At 38.6% G+C, this 22,519-nt stretch overlaps 1 protein-coding gene across 1 annotated transcript in view; it reads left to right on the top strand.

Annotated features, from left to right (window-relative positions):
* The window catches only part of LOC106873082 (macoilin), a 79,790-nt gene extending 58,871 nt beyond the window's left edge, over positions 1–20,919 (top strand). The window contains exons 4-12 of the mRNA XM_089366564.1: positions 5,920–6,049; positions 7,690–7,756; positions 8,764–8,866; positions 12,337–12,694; positions 13,993–14,151; positions 14,845–15,021; positions 15,503–15,623; positions 16,932–17,106; positions 18,120–20,919. Of these exons, the coding sequence (XP_089222690.1) occupies positions 5,920–6,049; positions 7,690–7,756; positions 8,764–8,866; positions 12,337–12,694; positions 13,993–14,151; positions 14,845–15,021; positions 15,503–15,623; positions 16,932–17,106; positions 18,120–18,334 (1,505 nt within the window). The 3' untranslated portion in view covers positions 18,335–20,919. The remainder of the gene's footprint in view (positions 1–5,919; positions 6,050–7,689; positions 7,757–8,763; positions 8,867–12,336; positions 12,695–13,992; positions 14,152–14,844; positions 15,022–15,502; positions 15,624–16,931; positions 17,107–18,119) is intronic.
* The last annotated feature ends 1,600 nt before the right edge of the window (positions 20,920–22,519 follow it).

Genomic DNA, 22,519 nt, shown 5'->3' with positions numbered 1-22,519 from the left:
CCCCAAATGCAAATGACTCGTGAGTGATTAAGTTCATTAGCAATTTAACAATTGAAATTTTCAAGTTGAATATTAAAATAGAAAATAAAAGCAAAGACTTTTTTTAAATCAAGACAAATAAAATCAGCCAGAAAATTTATTTAGTGTGGCCAGCTGGAGAGGTTTTCTTGTCAGTTATGGCTCCATAAATATGCTGTTTGGAGACTGTTTGCTGAAGTATTATGAAGATGAAACATATGACAAAAAAAAAAAATTAACGAAGAGCTTGCAGGATAATTACGAAAAAAATTAGTAGGCAAATTCTTCTGTAGCTTATTGTCTTGTCATTTGTTGTTTGGCAGAGTGTATATAACTGGATATCATGTGAGTGTTTGTGTATAATTTTGTGAAATGTCAGGCAGACTGGTTTTCTCATCAACCACACACACACACACACACACACACACACACACACATATACACGCGCATCTCAAGTTACTGAGATAGGCTCTCGGCAATTGTGTGACCGTTAGATATAGCAGCCAAATCTCCCTTAATCTAATTTGTACCATCTTAAAAAGAAAAAAAACCAGACACATTTGTATAATGTAGCCTAAACGACACAAACTGAACAGGATCGCCATGGCTGTAACATAAGACAACACACAAAATGTAACATGCACACTAGCAGTACACACTCACAGATATACATACACACAGAAATATATAACACAACAGAAAACCATATACACACATGAACATATTTATACACATGCGTCATCATCATCATCATCATCATTGTTTAACGTCCGCTTTACATGCTAGCATGGGTTGGACGATTTGACTGAGGACTGGTGAACCAGATGGCTACACCAGGCTCCAATCTGATTTGGCAGAGTTTCTGCAGCTGGATGCCCTTCCTAACGCCAACCACTCTGAGAGTGTAGTGGGTGCTTTTACGTGCCAGGAAGGCGACGCTGGGCACAGGTGCCATCACAATGCGTATATAATATATACACATATATACCCATTTATGTATACAGACATGAACATATACATGTGCAAACATGTATGTTGATGAGTTAGCTGGTCAGGTTCCTGAAGTTAGTGTTAGAAAATGTGTGAGTCTTTTGTGTCACAGAATACCAAGAACTTTAATCCTTTTGCACTCCTTGGGTCATAACCATCACTGTTAAGTACACTGAAAAAGCCCTCATGGTGTTGCGCGATGTGTTTTAATCAAAACTGTTGGCTTTGATAATGAAAAACCACAAGGTGCCATTCTTGTTGGAATGTGGTGGCTTGTGTGCCATAAATGATACTGGGAGCTGTGCCAACAGAGTACAAGCTCCCGATTGGGCCTTCCCCTGCTGGACAGGTTGACAGACCAAAGAATAAAAGCCAGATGACAATTGAAAATCAACAAGATCTGGAAGAGGGAGGCCCACTGCCCTTCTTATAGCCCAGCTCAGTGTTAAGAACAGCAGAGAAAAGTCGTTGATGGCTTTTACTCCATAGGGAGTGGAGGGCTTGAGTAAGGAAATAAGTTGGATGAAGTTGGCATCATTCTTCACTAACGCAGTTTATAGAAGGATCTTGTAAAAACAGTCCTTCTGCTTGTCTGCCAGTCTTGACTGTGGAATATTTGCAGAGATACACATTGACATCCTGTTGACCATTCAGAGATAAACGTCACTTACAAATTTAGGAACGAGGCTTTAGTAAACTTGCAGGGTGTCTTAACTGGTTTCTAAAGTATTTCAAGGTCCTCATAGCTCCACACCCTTCCCCACAACACACACACACACACTTACATGTGTGATCCACTTGTAAAAGTGTCATCGCAAATAAAAACTACTTTGCAAAATGATAATGATGATAATAATCTCCAGTTGTGACAAACCTCTCGTCAATTGAAAGTGGATGAAATAAGAAGAGCTGTCTTATCTCTTCCTTTGCATCCTGTTACAGAAAGTGTTATTACTGCAATATAACACTTGTTTAGAGCCATTGCACCCTTTCCTGTGCGAGGATCAATAGAGTTCCTATTTAGATCGGCCCTGATCAAGCTGGCTAGGATCAAAGGCCATTGTGTTCTCTATGCAGACCTCATGAAAGTGTTTATGACTATTCACTCCAGTGTGTCTGTTTTATCTTTGATCTTTGGGGCAAGATCTCTCCAACTATAGCTCCCAGCCAATGAAAGCCTTATGAGTATATTTGGAAGGCAGAAACTGAAAGAAATACATCATGTAATCACAGAGGCAACATGGTTGAGTTCCTTTCGAGCATTGGGCCTCAGAGAAGCAAAGTGGCTGGGTTCCTTTCGAGTGTTGGGCCTCACAGGGATAACGACCGAGACCTTTGGCATTATGCCGTGCTTGAGAAGAAGACCCATCAAGCCTAGAAAAATCGCAGTGGTGGCAGATACCAGTGTCACGCAATTAGCACCTGTACCAGTGGCATGTAAAAGCACCCTGGTGTCACACAAACGGCACCCATGCTGGTGGCACATAAAAGCACCCATTATACTCTTGGAGTGCTTGGTGTTAGGAAAGGCATCCAGCCGTAGAAAACTATGCCAAATCAGACTGGAGTCTGGTGCAGCCTTCATGCGTGCCAGCATGGACAATAAATTATGATGATATATATATATATATATAAATATATATATATATATATATATAAATATATATATATATATAAATATATATATATATAAATATATATATATATAAATATATATATATATATATATATATATATATATATATATATATATATATATATATGTATATATATATGTATATATATATGTATATATATATGTATATATATATGTATATATATATGTATATATATATGTATATATATATGTATATATATATGTATATATATATGTATATATATATGTATATATATATGTATATATATGTATGTATATATGTATGTATGCATATATATATATATATATATACCTATATATATACCTCTATATATATACATCGATATATACATATATATATGTAGTGGCGCGTGTGGCCGCCATCTTGGGAAGTGCCATTGCGCATGTGCAAGGGATTTGCCGTCAGCGGAAGTACCCGAGCACGCAGGCGCAATGCAACAGGTGGAGAAAAAGCAATAGCTTTCGCTCTTTTTTCTCTCTAGCAGCGGTGGTGACAACACGTATTCTCTCAGCTTGATACTGACATGTGGTCGAAGCTTCCTTGGTATTCTAGCGGCATGCCTGTTCACCCAGGGACGAAACGGTTCTGAGACGAGGGAATGGAACAATCCAACCAACTGCAACAGTTTTCTTACCCCGGAGAAAATACCATACAGCCTGGAAACTGAACCATCAACTACTATGACACGAGCCGTCGCTTATTTCTCTCACCCACATGTTTTTTTTTCAACACTAATTGAAACCGAGAAAAGAACAAACGAGTGAACAGTGATTTCTCTTTTCGCCTGACTCCACATGGCTTGAAAAACGGGAAAAAAAAACAAACAACGTTGCTTCCATCTATTGTCTTACAGGACAACACAAAGAAAAAAAAATACTACACACACGCACATACATAAAAAATTTTGCCTGTATTGTTTTTTTCCTTGCAGCAACGACGTAAGGCTGGTCAACAATATTTTTTTTTCTACAGACAGTACAAAGCAACACCTGAGGTCTAGCCACTGACCACAGAGCCAGTTCCAGCGACGACACGACAATAGCCTCATGGAGACCCAACACTTCGTTCCGCAGCTTACGGACCTCCATCTTCATCGCCTCCAGCTTCTTAGGGTCAACACCAACTTCTTGTTACTTGTTATTTCGCAGGACCAAACTGTTTTGTCGACGTTAGATTTAACTTCGCCAAAATTCAACAGTTGTAAATTTGCCTATTCTTCCACTCCCTTCATCGAAGGCATTGTATACCGCTTCTACTGGGATGGTGGAGCGTTTTCATAGGCAACACAAGGCTGCCTTACGCGCCTCGCCCAACCCGCAGTCTTGTGTTGAAGTTCTTCAAGGTCGACGCTAATGGTCGTACAGAGATTGTGTCTGTCGACCGTCTGAAAAATGCGTACCTTGACAAACCCTCAACTTCCGTGGACGATGTGCCCGCTTTTCAAGCACCACACACACCACTGCCAACATCAACACCATCACAAACACCAGAAACCACTCCACCTTCGTCGTTGCGACAAAACTAAAGTGACCCTTATGTCATTAGATCTGGCCGGACAGTGCATTGGCCAAAGAAACTTTCCAAAACAATATACGTTTGACATTTTTTATGCCGCCGGCATTTCATTTCTCTGTACAAACAAACATTGTTTTTCTTCCATTTCTGTGCACAGTAACGTGCTAAAAGAAAATATGTACACATTACATATTGTTTCAACCTTTGCATACACATTTGCTCACGCCAACACCGTCGTTGCAACTTTCTTTCACACAGACCCTTTATCTCTCGGTCTGGCTGAACTTTTCATGTTGAACTGAACTTTTTTCGTGTCGGATGCAAAAGTTTTGCTTCCATTATTGCATCCGACGCAGCATTGCTTTGCATATTTATTGAGCTTGTCATTCTTTGTTTTAACAAAACAATTTTTGTTTTTTCATTGTATAATTTTAGCCGTGTTTTCTGGGTTCGGTGGCCATCTTGTTTCCGCGCAATCTTTCCTTGTTTCGTGCTATGCACACGGGGGGGGGGGGAGACATTGTAGTGGCGCATGTGGCCGCCATCTTGGGAAGTGCCATTGCGCATGTGCAAGGGATTTGCCGTCAGCGGAAGTACCCGAGCACGCAGGCGCAATACAACAGGTGGAGAAAAAGCAATAGCTTTCGCTCTCTTTTCTCTCTAGCAGCGGTGGTGACAACATGTATTCTCTCAGCTCGATACTGACATGTGGTCGAAGCTTCTTTGGTATTCTAGCCGCATGCCTGTTCACCCAGGAACGAAATGGCTCTACACCAACCTAGAATAAACTATTGATCTGTTGTTACCGTTATCCCTCGTGTTGTTGTATTTCTGAATTTTAATGATTAATATAAGAACTGGGGAGAGACGGCCGAGCCGTCATATCTCATCCAAATTCTTATATATACATATACATCTATATATATATATATACATACATGTGCAGATGTATATACTTGAGATAGTTTCAGTATTAACAGTTTCATTATATATCTTATATATCTAATTCTAATCTAATATATAAAATGGAGATGTGTGTGTGTATTCGCTTATCTAATATATAAAATAGAGATGTGTGTGTATTCGCTTATCACGTGAAAACGGCTTCACTAATTACTTCCATACTTGTGATGCACGAATAACTTCACCTCGGACATATAATGGGGGTCTTCATTTTATTTTTTCTCATAAAAATTAAAGATATTGCTTTATATTTATGATTCACTTCTTTCAAAAATGTTTCTCAATGTCAACTTCCGGTACGGACTTGAAAAAACGGCGACGTCTCTCACTCTCTACTTTTAATGTTCGCTTTCTGTAAACAACTACGATAAATTACTGAAACATCGCTTGACAACCGATGCTGGTGTGTTTACGTCCCCGTCACTTAGCGGTTCGGCAAAAGAGACCGATAGAATAAGTACTAGGCTTCCAAAGAATAAGTCCTGGGATCGATTTGCTCAACTAAAGGCGGTGCTCCAGCATGGCCACAGTCAAATGACTGAAACAAGTAAAAGTGTAAAAGTATATTTCTCATCTTCTGTGTCATACATTACTGAAATAGAAATTTACGAAAAAAAAACTTTTAGTAGTCTTCCCATTGTCCTCTAATTTTATTGGTATTTTTTTTTTTTTTTTCAGATTTAAATGTTTCTTTCCCTTCATATTTCGTATATCTTTCTTACCTGGTTTTTCCAATATATATATATATATATCTCCTTTTTTTCTTCCTTTGCAGAGCGTGGCATTTGTCTTCCTACAGTGTCCTTATGGTTAATATTTGTTTACATAGAGGCTTCTGTCAGATTACGAGAATTAAAGAGTTTACCTTTCAATTTAGCCCTTTGTCGACCATTTGCAGCACACTGGTAACTATTCTCTTCCAATGTTCTTAACATATCTATCTGTCTGTTTGTCGATGTGTATATACATACATGCATTACATACTGGTTGTGTGGTTAGAAGCTTGCTTCCCAAACACATGATTCCACAGGTTCGATCCACTGCTAAAGATCATCACTTCTTTACGCATTTGTCCTCATCCATATGCATCACATGGCCAGATCAGTGCAGTCTTCTCTCTTGCACATGACATCTGTTTCTTCTCTTAAATCACTTACACTCTGTCTCCATGCACACTGACATTGCACATCCAGCGGAGCATGCTAGTTTAATTTCTCTGAAGCCTTTTGCATATCCTATGCAGTCACAGCCCATGTTTCACTGCCATGTAGCATGGCTGCTTGCACACAGGCATCATACAATCTGCCTTTCACTCAGAGGGGAGAGGCCTTTTCTTATCAACAAAGATAAAAGCTCTCTGAACTTTGCCCAGCCTCTTCTTAATGGATATAAAATTACCAGTTGTTAAGATTTGAACTATAAACCTGCTTGGTCCACCTCATTATGTTATGTCTCAGCTTGTATGAGGAGACATAAGGCAATACGACTGGAAAAAAGTCCTGAACCCTAAACGAGATTTGTTAGCGCTGCTGTCCATGATTACAGACAAATATGTTATTATTTCATTATGTTCAGAGCAGATTTAAACTGTCACAAGGCAGAGAGGGCTCCAGTCTTGATGGCTAATTTTTCTACTGGTGATGTCATGATGACATTATTCATGTTAAAAAAGAAAAAGAAAAAATGGTCAGTAAAGTCTCGTGTAAAGTTTGTCATGAAATACTTATAAGTGTATATTGTGTGTGCTGGTGTTGTAATAAACGCGGGATCCAAAACAGCTGGAATGTTCTTTGGTAATCCCATCCATTATGTATGAAAAATTTATGTAACAGGAGGTCATGACAGGATATAGTCACTTGTATATAAATGTGTATGGATGTTTGTGTGTGGATGTGTGCATAATTTAAACAAAAATTAGCTAAGAGAAAGAACTTAGAGTTATTGTTATCATCATCATCATCATCTAACATGTTGTCCATGCTGGGCTGGCATGGGTTGCTGTTCCACAGCAACCCATGCCAGTCAGAAGACCAGACTCTGCTGCCTGTTTTGACATGGTTTCTTTGGCTGGATGCTCCTCGTAATGCCAATGATGTCACAGAGGCAATGACAAATTAGCAAGACCTTTGGCAATATGCTGGGCTCGAGAAGAAGATCCCTCGAGCCTAGTGAAATCATAGTCATGGCAGATATTGGTGCCCTGCAAACTGACGCCCATGCCGGTGGTACGTAAAAGCACTCCGTACGCTCTTGGAGTGGTTGGTGTTAGGAAGGGCATCCATCCCTAGAAAACCATGCCAAATCAGACAGGGGTCTGGTGCAGCCCCTAAGCTTACCAGCCCATGTTAAACTGTCCAACCCATGCCTGCATGGATAACAGATGCTAAATGATGATGATGATATACACACACACACACAAATTGATTGCAGCTAATTAACATTTTAACATGGCAGTTACTATATACGATCTTCTAGTAATTCCTAATGTATGTTTACTGTTCCCTGCGTGGACATTGACACACACTCTCGTCTTTCTCTCTTTCAGCATAGGATACCCAGTCGTCACTTTAGGATTTGGTTTTAAAAGTTACATTTCATACAGAATGAGATTGGTAAGTTATTCAAATTAAGTTTTCTCTTTTTGAAATCAAACACAAATTTTATGTTCATTGTATAGATTATGTAATGTAGATTTTTATATACTACACTCTCGGAGTGGTTGGTGTTAGGAAGGGCATCCAGCTGTAGAAACTCTGCCAGATCAGATTGGAGCCTGGTGCAGCCTTCTGGTTTGTCAGTCCTCAGTCAAATCGTCCAACCCATGCTAGCATGGAAGGCGGACGTTAAACGATGATGATGAGGGTGTGAAGTATTTGAGGACATATTTCGTAGTTTAAAAATATCTTGTACGGAATATTTAAATTTATGAACTTCTTGAATATGTCTTTCAGTAATTTATCGTAGTTGTTTACAAATAGAGAACATTAAAATAGAGTGAGAGACGTCGCCGTTTTGTCACATCCGTACCGGAAGTTGACATTGAGAAACATTTTTGAAAGAAGTGAATCATAAATATAAAGCAATATCTTTTATTTTTATGAGAAAAAATCAAATGAAGACCCTATTATATGTCCGAGTTGAAGTTATTCGTGCATCACAAGTATGGAAGTAAACGGTGAAGCCGTTTTCACGTGATAAGCGAATACATACACATCTTTATTTTATATATTAGATAAGCGAATACACACACACATCTCTATTTTATATATTAGATGTATGTGTTCTTTATAATTTGGAATTGGCAGAATCAGTTCTATGTCCACAATTTATGTTGCATGGTGTGTTCTTGACCAGGAACCCTAATGTGACCATTTCAACTTTTCCCCGTGTGCAGAGAACCAAAGACTGCACAATGTGGGTTGTGATCTAAGGGGGATTTGACAGCTGTTTCTTGTATATCAAGTGACCACACAGAGGTTCCCTCATTAACTTGGTATATTAATGTTTAGCGTTGCCCAATGAAGTTTGAAATAAAAGTTTTTCCATCTAACTACTTATATTAATTTCCTTGTATATTCTTATTTCAATTTCTTTCTTTTTCTTTCTTCTATTTATTTAGCGTAAACAAAAAGAAGTTCAAAAAGCAAATGAATTTTATATATTACTTTTACTGAAAGCTTTACCGCCTGATATTCAGAATTCTTATTCAGAAAAACAGCGAGGTAAGACCCACCACCAAAAAAATATCTTTGGCTCTTCTACTTTTCTATAATCACGCTGTTATCTTGACGTTTCTTTGTTATAGATACGTTTTAACTGTATTTACAAGGCATGAAATGTGTGGCAGATGTACCTGTGCATGCACACGCACATACATTACTGTATATTTCTAATTATCTTCCTCCACTCCCAACTCCCCGTCTTATTCGGTCCTCCCTCCTCTTCTTTGTCCCTCACCTTTTCTATCTCTTTCTATATCTATCTTTCTATCTATCTAACTAACTATCTAACTAACTATCTATCTATCTATCTATCTATCTATCTATCTATCTATTTATCTATCTATCTATCTATCTATCTACCTATCTATCTATCTATATATCTATCTATCTATCTATCTATCTGTCTATCTATCTATCTATCTATCTATCTAACTATCTATCTATCTATCTGTCTATCTCCGGCTCTACGTAGACAGCGGTGAACAGGTGTGGTCACCGTTTGTGCGGCGCGCTTTCCCGCAGCTCGTCTCCATGACCGAACTGCAGTCATGGATCAAGAAGAGGCCGAGGAAGGGCGAATGGCACCGCGAGTGTCGCGCTGCTCTTCGGCAACTCCAACAACCCGGGTCAACCTTGAGCGACTGCATCACAACTAACGCATTCTATAGTGGATTAGTGGAGGGAAGGTACGACGACGATCTCGGGGCGAACCTGGGCGTCGACGAGGAATACCTGACCCGCCTGTTTAAGACGACCTTCGGGCCGGGACCTATGGACAACTTCCAGAGATCCCTGGCCTGGCAGTGCTATCGAGAAGCACTACCCGTTCGGGATAAGCTCTACAGGCATGGCTCGAGAAACACGAGGCTGACCTGTCCGAGATGCCGGCAGAGCGACGAAACCGTTCTGCACGCACTCGTACAGTGTCCCACCATTTCCGAGCTGTGGGCTTACGTCGAACAACTGCTATCGCGTGTGGGACGAGTCGGTCTATCAGCCGAGTCTATCGTGAATATTGTCGCGCCTCCTTCCTTTAAACGGGAAGGAAGAGCTATTTTCATCGTACTTGTGGCTATGGCGAAAGAATGTGTATGGTGGACGCGTCTGAAAGGTCTAGAGACAAAGACTTTCCTCTCTGGGCAATCTCTCATCAACTTCTTCAAGTATCACCTGAAGAGGAAGTTGAGAGTAGAAAGGGAAGTCTTGTCTAGTGAATGCTTCAAAAAAAGATGGGTGAATGTAGCAAGGATGGCACGTGTGAACGACGGAGCCATCTTGAGCATAACCCTATGAACAAGAAAAAATAAATAAAACAAAAAGGCAAAAGAGAGTCACTTACTGTTATAGTTTCTTCAATGAGAATATTGACCAAGGTTACCGTGGTCTTTTCCGTAGGCTTTTCCTTCCACGGCTAAACCTAAACTGTCCTCCCCTCTTTTTACACGAGAACATTACTGTGTGATACATGATCCCTATTGATCGGCCTTTCCTTTTCTTTTTTTTCGATCCCTTTTGATCGAACTGCCCCTTTTTCCCTTCCTACGATCCCTTTTGATCGACACCACCAATTTTTTTTTTTTTTTTTTTTTTTTTTTCCTTCCTTTCCCCCTTCCAAAAAGAAAAGCTCTACATTGTATTTGTCCCATCTTCGTTGAGCCCTGTGTGGCTAATAAAAGAAATGTATCTATCTGTCTATCTATCTATCTATCTATCTATCTATCTATCTATCTATCTATCTATCTATCTAACTAACTAACTAACTAACTATCTATCTATCTATCTATCTAATTATCTAACTATCTATCTATTTATATCTATATATATATATATATATATATATATATATATATATATACACACACACACATACACACCACGCGTGCACACACACACACCCATACACACTACGCGTGCACACACACATATTAAAATTAAATGAGTAACACTGCGATGGATTGGCGTCCTCTCCAGCTGGGGAACATATACGCCATTGAAACCAGGAAACCAGGCCCACGAGCCTTGCTCGGCTTTAAAAGGGCGCATTTATTATTTATTATTATTATATATATGTGTGTATATTCACATACAAAATATACAGTGGAAATAGTTTGTTACTTTAGGATGAAAACTTTTCAGTAACAATAACCAGCTGATAGTTTTAAATAATGAGTTTGGGTCCTGTTAATTTTGATTACAATAACTAATTAGGAAAGGATGCTGTTCTAAGAGGTGAGAGTGCTAAAGTGTATCCTTGACATCAAATGCAACTTAATGTTGGTGATGTAGTAACTGTCAATTCTCCAGTTACCCTGTGAACATAATGTCATCTAGATGTGAGTCTACATAACGATGATGATATAAGCATTCTTAATCAGATCTTAATAAGGCATTGTACTAATTTCATAGAAGTCACCATCCATTTGAAATACCTTAGTTACCATATTTGGTGGTATATAAAATGCGCTTATTTTTGTTTTAAAATGTCTCGGGGGGGAAAAAGCACTTCTGGTCCCATGTGCAAGGCTGGGCCTCTTCTATATGCTTTAATGACCCGAAAACTTTTTGTTCCAAATATGCGCTGCTAAATTTAGGGTTCTTCTAATATGGCCGTGTCGCTTTTATGTCATCAAATACAGAAGTCAAAGGCTAACTGGCAATAAGTTTTGCAGTGAAAAACAAAATTATTTTGAGAGGTATGGGAGATAACTTTGGATACTATTCACTGTTATAATAATAATAATAATCTACTGCAAAGGATGGACTTTACCATTTTTGCTGAATAACGATAGGAGAATCACAAAGTAAATGTACATGATTGTGCACTGATGTTTTATTGAAGATGGTTAAAGCAACTCCAAGTCATCATGGGTTGCCTCCCTTACTTCTTGAAATCAAATTATTTCGTTCGTCATTAATGTCGTTTTATTGTCCATTTGCACGATTCAAACGAAACCTCATTGACCGGATGCCCTTTCTGTCGCCAACTCTCGATTGTTTCCAAGCCCGGTAATACTTCCTCATGATCAGGGCCGGCCCTAGTATTGCTGGCGCCCCCTAGCATGTGGTGCCTGAGTTGTCAGTACCTTGAGCCGGCCCTGTTCATGACCGGGCATGTTTTCGTGGAAGATTGGAAACAAGTGACATGACATGTATGATAGTGTCATACAAGCTCATTTAAAACTATCAAATCGTGTCAAGAATAGAAGATACGAACACACATGCATGCATGTGCGCACACACACTGCATATGTACATTCATATACAATCAGATTCTGTCAGTCTCCCAAATCCATTCACAAGCGTTTGGTTGGCCTGGGCTATGTTGGAAGACACTTGCCCAAAGTGCCACACAATTGAACTGATTACATCACATAATTCTTCCTTCCTCTTGAAGTGTAGGGCATCGTTCCCAGTGAGAAGATCCTTATAATATTCTGTTGCTGACCGTGTTGTTTGTGTCTCTGTTGCAGCTCTTTCTTCTAAAACAGACGAAGAAGTTATTTCAAATGGAGTTCCAGGAAAAAAATCTCATAAAACAGATAACGAGGACAAAGACAAAACAAAACATTTAACGAAAAACACAGATGATGACGACGAAGAAGAATACGATTTCATAGAACAGCCTTTATCAAAAAAATCTAATGTAAATGACTATGATGAAAGCACAGAAAATGATCAACATACCAAATCGTACAAATCTAACACTGTTTCGAAATCGCAAGGTAACAAACTAAACAGTAATAAAGAGAATAATTCAAAGAAAGGTAAAAATTACAATAAAGACATTTCTCCAACATTTAACAACAACAAAGATGAAGTAATAAACAGGTAAGTTTTGGTTTTGATTTTGTTTATTTGTAGTTTTTTTTTTCTTTCTTTTGTTTTTCCTTCTTGACGTCATGTGATGGTTGTAAGATAAATGTCGCCCTTGTACAAACGATGTTATTTGTTTCTTGTCTGCCATGGTAAAAATATTACTTTACTTGGAAACGGATGAGGGTTGACAGCAGGAAGGGCATTCAGCTGTAGAAAATCTACCTCAACAAGTTCCATTTGTGTCATGCGCACATGGAAATGTGGATGTTGAACAGATGATGATTGGTGATGGGGTGGGGGCATCTGGCTGTAGAAAACTTGTCCCAACAAATTCCATCTAACCCATGCAGATTGTGTGACCATGTCACAGCTTACTCAGTGTGTTATGTTACTGGGGCCCCTATATATTGATAGGTAAATGTAGACTTGGGAATAAGGGGATGTTTAGCGGTGCACTCTGTTTGGCTGTGTGGTTAAGATGCTCTCTTTGCAACCATGAGGTTTTATGTTCAATCCCATTGTGTGGCACTTTAGGCAATTGTCTTCCATTATAGTCTTGGGCTGACCAATAATTTGTGATTGAATTTGGTCAATGAAAACTGTGGAAGCCTGTCATGTTTGTTTGTGTGTGTCTGTCCCCTCACTGCTTGACAGCCAGTGTTGGTTTGTTTACATGCCTGTAAGTTGGTGGTTCAGCAAAACAGGCAAATAAAATAACTACCAGATTTAGAAAAAAAAAAAAATTACTAGGGTCAATTTTGTTCAACTAAAAAACTCTTTGAGACAGTGCTCTAGCATGGGCACAGTTCAAAGAATGAAATGAGTAAAGGATAAAAAAAGGCATAGCAAAATATCTCTTAATATATTCTTGCTGATTATGGTGGCGAGCTGGCAGAATCGTTAGCGTGCTGGGCAGAATGCTTAATGGCATTTTGTCTGTCTTCACGTTCTGAGTTCAAATTCCACCAAGGTCATCTTTGCCATTCATCCTTTCAGGGTCGATAAAATAAGTACCAGTTGAGTGCAGGGGGGAGCGGGGTGCAGTTGACTTAACACCTCCCCCGAAATTGCTGGCCTTGTGCCAAAATTAGAAATCAATATGTTCTGGCTGATTCAAACACAAATATGCTAGTCGCTGTTGTTTATGTCACAGGAGAAAGAAAAAAAAAAGAACTTCTCCCTTTTACAACAACAATGTATTCATAACATATTTGGCTGAAAATGTCTGGCTATGTCAATATATCTGTTACGACTTTGCTTCTGCTATTAAATATTTAGCTTCATGTTTGTCCTTTTTCCTTTAATTTCAGATTAGAGAATGATGTAAAACGCTTGAAAGCAGATCTTCAGTCTAGTCGTAATTCCGAACAAGAGTTACGGTCACAAATTACAAATATGTCACTGTCAGACAAATCCATGCGGTCAGAATTATATCAACTTCAGCAAGACAATGAAAATTTACAGAACAAGTAAGTGTGGGGTCCAGCACTGAACTAAATGTTTGTTGGCTCACTGGGGGTTGTTGTTTCATCATCATCATCATCATCATCATCAACATCATCATTGCCACCACCATCACCACCACCACCATCATCATCATCATCATCATTGCCACCACCACCACCACCACCATCATCACCATCATCCCCTTCATCAACAACACCATCATCATCATCGTCACCATCAATCACCACTATCACTCATCATTACCATCCAACATCATCATCATCATCATCATCATTGCCACCACCACCACCATCATCATCATCATCCCCTTCATCAACAACACCATCATCATCATCATCATCGCCGTCATCATTATCATTACCACCACAACCATCACTATCAGCAGCAGCAGTGTTTTTTTTTTTATATTGTCTGTTTTGCCATGCTGGCATGGGTTAGATGTGGCCTGTCCAGACAGATTTTCAGATTGAAAGTTAATGAGAGGAGCCACGAATATAGTAGTAGTAGTTGTTGTTGTTGTTGTTGCTGCTGCTTGAGTAAAACCTCTGACTAAAAGTATTCTAACCATGACCATCATGTCTTTTAAGAGGTATCTAGGATTCCATTATCCCGTCCATCATGTTTTTAGTTACAAAATTGTCAAAGAGATATCCATGTATGAATATGTTTTGATTTTATTTCTGTTAATTCTTCAGACTACACAATCTGGTGACCTGCAGACAACAAGATAAACAGAACCTCTCTATCTTGGAGCGTAAACTACAAGAAGAGCGCAAAGGAAAATGTGTAATAGAGCAACAGCTGGCTTCTGAACGTAAGGCTAAAAAAGCCGAAGAGTCTGCAACCAGGGCTGTTTTGTTGGCTGCTGCAAGGTGGTGTTATTAATCTGGCTTTCTTTCTTTTAAACATCTTTGTCTTCAATCCTTTTGATATCAACCCTTCTGAGATTGCCCCTGCTTCTATGACACAAACACTCTGTTTTGAAATAATCTAAATTAAAATAATTGCAGCGTGGAAGGTGTTTATAAGCCATTTAAAATAACACACAAAAACCGTTAGATTCACTTCAACATTTAAATTTAATTTGTCAAAATATTTTTGTCACTTTGAGACCGCAACAAAAATATTTTGACAAATTAAATTTAAATGTTGAAGTGAATCTGATGGCTTTTGTGTGTTATTTTAAATGGCTTATAAACACCTTCCACTCTGCAATTGTTTTCGTTCCAGCCCACAATCTCAGATCAGGTCACTTGCTATGCAAGTACATCTCCCTAAATTAAAATTTCATGTTATGTTTCGAACACCAGCTTAATAACGTATATTTATATTAGTTAATGTTTATATTCCCAGAGATGAATGTTCAGAAAACTGCAAAGCTCGACGAAGAGATACCGAAAATGATCTGAAACAGTTGCGGAGAGAATTAAAGGTCAGAGAAGAACAGTTTAGACAGGTAGAAAGAGAAGTACAGGTAACTAATGTCTTCCTAAATCTCTCTTGTTTGTTGTTGTTTTGGCCCCAGGTTAAACGTGGTGGAGCGGGGCAGACATATGGATCACAGACATTTTTGCTTTAAAAAAAAACTCATCTTTTCAGATATAGATTTTCTATGACCTGGTGCTCTTTCTGTTGCCAACCTTCAACTGTTTCCAAGCAGGATAATATTTTCTTTTAGCTAGACGTTTTTCATGGAAGACTGGAAACAAACACCATCATTTGTATGGCAGTGATGCTCCATTACAACCATTACATGATGTCGAGCCAAGGACACACACACACAGAAGTCTGTTGCGGGCTCCTTCCTGACCAGCTCCTGTCAAACCATCTAACCCATGCCAGTATGGAAAGCAGATGTTAAACGATGATGATCATACACACACATATACAATGAGCTTCTTCCAGTAGCCATCTACCAAATCTACACACAGGGTTGGCCCAGGACTTTAGTAGAAGGCATTTACTCAAGGTGCCATGCTGTGGGACTGAACTCAAAACCACATGGTTGGGAAGCAAATTTCTTACCACATGGCCATGACTATGCCTATGAATATGTAAAAGAATATCATCATCATCGTTTAACATCCGCTTTCCATTCTGGCATGGGTTGGACTGTTTGACTGACCACTGGTCAGCCAGGAGGCCACACCAGGATCCAATTTGATCTGGCAGTGTTTCTGCAGCTGGATGCCCTTCCTAATGCCAACCACTCCGAGAGTGTAGTGGGTGCTTTTTACGTGCCACCAGCACGGGAGCCAGTCAGGCAGCACTGGCATCGGCCACATTCAGATTTTATGTGTTACTGGCACAAGAGCAAGTCAGAGTGGGGAGGGAGCTGGCATTGACCACAGTTGGATGGTGCTTTTTACATGTCACTGGCACGGGGAGCCAGTCAGGTGGCACTGGCAACGACCCACGCATGAATGGTGCTTATTGTGTGCCACTAGCACAAGATCCAGTCAGGCGGCACAATGGTACTTATTTTGTGCCACCAGCACGAGACCCAGTCAGGCAGCACTGGCATTGGCCACATCTACAATTTCCATTCTTGATTGTGATTTGATTTTTGATTTTACTTGACTCAAAAGGTTTCCTCAAGCACAGCTTGTCGCCTGTCGATTCAAAGGTACTTTTTAAATGGGTTGGTTATGCGACACTGGTATAGGCTATGGCTGTGATCTCACTTTACTTGCTGGGTCTTAATCACAGCATATCTTCCAGAGGTCTCCAAAAACGAATTCCACAGTTACAAGACAAAAGTGGTTTTCTTTTACAATTTCAGAATCTTCGTCAATACAAAGAAAACCAGAATGAAACAGAAATTTTAATGTCAGCACTTGCGGCAATGCAAGACAAAAATACACACCTGGAAAACAGCCTGAGTGCAGAAACCCGATTAAAATTGGATTTATTTTCTGCACTTGGGGAAGCTAAACGGGAAATTGAAATTCTGAAAAGTAAGTACATGTTAACCTGTCTCTTTCTTTTTATATTTATTTATTATTTATTTAACCCTTTAGCATTCAAATTATTCTCTCAAATGTTCTGGTTTTTTCATTCACATTGTTTTTAATTAGCCTTGCATTATTTTGTTGCTTCAAAATTTTGAAGATGAGATTTGTGTATTTTATTGTGGCATTGAAGGGCAGGTGTGATAGGCTGGATAGAACATAAGGCAGGAAGCATATCTGGGCTTCATATGGCTGGTTTAAATGCTAAAATATGTCCTGTATTTGATATATGATGTAAGGACAGGTGTGGCTGTGCGGTGAGAAGCTTGTTTCTCCCCGAAAGGATGAAAGGCAAAGTCGACCTCGGAAGAATTTGAACTCAGAACATAAAGACAGGCGAAATATTGCTAAGCATTTCACCTGGTGTGCTAACGATTCTGCTAGCTCGCCACCTTGCTTCAGCAAAATATCATCATCGTCATTTAACGTCTGCTTTCCATGCAGGCATGGGTTGGTCAGTTTGACAGGTGCCAGTCAGGTAGAAGACTACCCCAGGCTACTCTGTTTGTTTTGATAGGGTTTTTAATGGCTGGATGCCCTTCCTAACACCAACCACTCCACAGAGTGGACCGAGTGCTTTTTACGTGGCACCAGCACAGGCGAGGTCAGTTTTGGCATAGGTCTTACAGCTGGGTGCTGTTCCAAATGTCAACCACTTTGCAGTGTAGACTGGTTGTTTCAGCACTGGCAGGGTCACCAAGTAACTTGCAAGACAAGGAATTTTGAGAGGGGAGGGGGTCATTGGAGGAGGTGATCTTGTGTCAGATGATGAAAGGTTAGAGTGTGACAAAGAGTGAGAGAGAGAGAGCTAGAAACAGGTGTCTTGCTTTAGAGAAGGTACATGGTTACCTGGCCAGAGAGAGAGAGAGAGGTAACAAGAAAAGTGAAAAATTCAATCATATTAATTTAAATTTTTCTTTTTCTTTTTTTTTCCTTTTTTTTTTGTTTACCTTTTCCAGATATTGTACAGAAGAAAGAATTGGAAATTACAGACATAAAATCCAAAATGGCAGAAACGATGGCACTGCTACCATCAACTAACACATTCAACGGTCTTCATACATCAACAGAATCGTCTCCACTCTTCACCAGCAAATACGCCAAGGAAGATGTGATTGTCAAATCAAACTTGAATCCTCACGCCAAAGACTATGCACCGAAAACAACCATTTGAATCTTCAACACTCCTTTGCTTCGGCAGTCTCTTTGCCGCCACAACAACAACAACAACACACACACACACACACACACACGCACCCATGTACACTCACACATGCATACTCACATACAAAAACATCCTTTTTTTTTTTATATGTTGCGCAGCTCATTTGGAATTGAAGCATGTCGATGAAGCTGCAATTGTTTGCCTGCCTGCCTGCCTACCTTCATGTTGGTTTACCATTGGTGTGCTTCTCAAAACCTGTAAGAGGATCCCCCCCCCCCGTTCTATTGTTTTTTTAAAATTTTGTTTTTGTTTCTTTGTTCTTTTTCTGTTAATTCCTTAGCAGAGTTCTTGTGGGTTATTTTCTTTTTTTGTTTTTTTGTTTTTCTTTTGGTGTACCTTTTATCTTTGATGCTCCTTAGATTTGATCCAAATCGGTGCTATCTATGTTTGCTTCTTCCTGCCCCCACCCACCCCACCTCCAATCTACACTACTGTTGTTAGAACTTTCCATCTTCCCCATACACACACACACTTCTCTATCTATCTGCTTTAGTGCAATCCACCATCTGTCTGTCTGTCTGTCCATCGTTACCTACCATCTCTGTATCTATCTCTCTACTCTATCGCTATCTACCATCTGTCCATCTATCTATCTACTTTAAAGCCCTCTATCGTCTGTCTATCGCTGACTACCATCTGTTTATCTATCTATCTACTCTAAAGCTATCTATCATCTGTCTCTCTATCTATCCACCAATCTCTCTATCTATCCATCTATTATTCTATCTATCTATCTATTTACTGTAAAGCTATCTATCTAACTATCTATCTCTTTCTCACTGTCTCTTATCTATCTCTCTTTTTCTCTTTGTCAATTTATCTATCGATTTATATCTCTCTCTCTCTTTATTTGTCTGTACCATCTCTCTCTCTCTTTATCTGTCTGTACCATCTCTCTCTCTCTCTCTCATATAATTTCTCTCTGCTTAAACTCCATAGTCTTTTTCCTTTCTCTCTCTCTCCTCCTCCTAGCCACCACTTAAATCTTTCATCTCTACGCAATTCTCATATATTTGATATCAGTTTAATTCCTTCCTTTATTCATCCTTATTAACTTTACAGTTTCTTCCATATTTTTCAATGAGACACCTGCTAATTTCCTTCATCCACCCCACCCCACCCCCATTTGAAATTTTAAATCCTTTAAGCTACTCCATTCTTCCTTCTCAACACACAATATTTTTTTCTTTTCATTTTTTTAATAAATAATCAATAATAATTTTAAGTCTACTCTAATTGTATTTTTCCTTTGTTCTCTTCCAAATATACACCTGAGATTCTCTGTTCACATAAATACCTGTACAAAAGACGGTATGCTAAACAACCTTTTAAATCTAACTGTAGAAACTAATAGTGAAGACAAGATAGGTAAAGACAGGTAAATTTATTTAATTTACATATAAACATTGCATAAGTTAATTTTAAAGCAATATATCTCCCTTGTCACATCCCAAGAGTAGAAACTAATTTTGAGACAATGTATGGAAGGCTAGACAGATTTATTTAATTTGCATAAATTATTAACTTTGAAGTGATAAGGCTCCTCACCCCACCACCCCCATTCAACTTTAGGTCCTTAGGTAATTTTTTTATTTTCATTATTGTTATTATTTTACTAGTGTAATTTTGGCGAGCTGGCAGAATCATTGACACACCAGGCGAAATGCTTAGTAGATTTTTTTTTTTTTTTTAATCCTGGCTCTTTACGTTTCTGAGTTCAAATCCTGCCAAGTTCATCTTTGTCTTTCGTCCTTTCAGGGTGGGTGAGGTGGAGTGGGGGTGGTCAGTAAAACAGAACCCCAGTCGGGTACCGGGGATTCGATATAACCTACTTGCTCCTTTCCGCCCTCAAAATTGCTGGCCTTGTGCCAAAATTAAAAAGAATCATTATTTTACAAGTTTTTTAAAGAAATAGTGAAATATTTATTTCCATATTCTTCAGTTAACGAGTGGTGCCATTAGAACAATTCCTCCCAAATTATAATTATAATACAATATATTCTACACAATGCTTCATAGTAATTATTCCATTATAATTTCAACATTGAAATAGTTTGTGTAGAACAAGCCTTGGTTGTAAGAATTCCTCTGCAAACATCATTTTAAAGATTTCAGTCTTCTTTTTTCTTTTTTTTTTTTCCTCTCTATTTTTCCGTCCACACAAGTCACTCTTTTAGTTTTAAAGTTCCTCTTTCTTTTCTTTTCTTTTTTTTCCTTTCCTTTGTTTAGTGTACACTTTCTCTTAATGTTTAATGGTCAAAGAATTAGTATTTCAATATTCTGTCACTTCGATTCGATATTCTTTCGTTAAGGAAAAGAAAATTAAAAAAAAAAGAAAACAAACTAAACCAAACAAAAAAAAAACTAAGCTGCTGTTTTTTTTGTTTTTTTTTTTTTTTTGTTCTGTTAAGATAAGCACTTCCTGGTTACTGATGCACTGTGCATTTCAAATTAATTTCTGCGGGCCTCATGTTTGTACTTTGTATGTTCTTGCAAGTTTGCATCTATCTCATCTTCACATTTAAAAAAATAAACCCCACCAAAAACGAACAAATACTTACCAATTTCAAAGATTTTTCTTTTTTTCTAAAATTTCTTTAAAGACGAAGAAAATGTGGCACCTAGCTTAACTTTGTAGATTTTAATTTCTTCAACAAGTCAGCTGTTATTTAGGTTTCCAGTGTTAAACTGCTTATTTATTGAAATTATGCAGCATTTTAATTCTATTGGGAATCGTGTGATGAAACAGTGTCTTGTGGTAAAGTTTCCTACCATCCTATTTATTGCACTCAGCTGCTGCTGCTACTACTACTGCTAGCACCATCACCACCACCACCACTACTACTACTATCTAGTTACATTGAAAATCCTTACTTAACCAAAAGGACTGTCATTTGTAGATGACCCTTCTGTCAGTCATCTTACTACCAGTGGTACCCTTATATCTGGTGGTACCCATATATTTGGTGATACCCTTGTATCTCATGGTACTCATATATCTGGTGGTACCCTTACATCCCGTGGTACTCATATATCTTGTGATACCCATATATTTGGTGGTGTCCTTATATCTGGTGGTACCCTTGTATCTCATGGTGCCCATATATCTGGTGGTACCCATGTATCGCATAGTACTCATATATCTGGTGATACCCTTACATCTCGTGGTACCCATATATTTGGTGGTGTCCTTATATCTTGTAGTACCCATACATCTGCTGGTACACTTGTATCTCATGGTACCCATATATCTGGTGGTACCCTTGTATCTCATAGCACCTATATATCTAGTAGTACCCTTGTGACTCGTGGTACCCATATATTTGGTGGTGTCCTTATATCTTGTGGTACCCATATATCTGGTGGTACCCTTCTATCTCATGGTACCCATATATCTGGTGGTACCCTTCTATCTCATGGTACCTATATATCTGGTAGTACCCTTGTGACTCATGGTAACCATATATTTGGTGGTGCCCTTATATCTCGTGGTACCTTCCAGTTTTGTGGCACCCTTCTTTCTGGTGGTACCTTCTGTTAGATTACATCTATCTAACCTACTGAAGGAATTTTTATTTAGACTCATGTCATTTGCAAATATTGAATTCCACCCCCACCCTCAAATTTTAATTTCATAGACTTCTAACCATAAAATAATTTCCCCAGAGTTTCGACATGTGTTTAGCTAGGGCTGACATTTTAGTTAGTTTTATTGGGTTTTACAAAGGAATTTCGTTTTTATCATCTGTGTGTATATGCTTTTTTTTTTTTTTTTTTATACAAAATTTTACATAGATGATCAAGATTTTTTTTTTTTAGCTTACTTTAAAGTTTAGGGACTGAAATACTTATTTACTCTCTGTTGATTCTAATTTACAAAGGAAAAAGTTATTTTCCATTGGCTGATTAACAAAAAAATTTGATTTGTCTTATTAGGCTTCTTAAATAATTATTATTATTACTATTGTTATTATTATTATTATTATTATTATTATTATTATTGTTGTTAAGCTGGCGAGCTGGTAGAATTGTTAGCATGTCGGACGAAGTGCTGAGTGGCATTTCATCTGTCTTTACATTCTGAGTTCAAATGCCGCCAAGGTCAGTTTGTACCCTTGATCCTTTTAGAGTTGA

Source organism: Octopus bimaculoides, chromosome 19 (genome assembly GCF_046866305.1).
Source record: "Octopus bimaculoides isolate indiv1 chromosome 19, ASM4686630v1, whole genome shotgun sequence".
Taxonomy (NCBI): Eukaryota; Metazoa; Mollusca; class Cephalopoda; order Octopoda; family Octopodidae; genus Octopus; species Octopus bimaculoides.
Note: the sequence above shows the minus strand (reverse complement) of the source record. Positions and strands in the feature narration are given on the sequence as shown.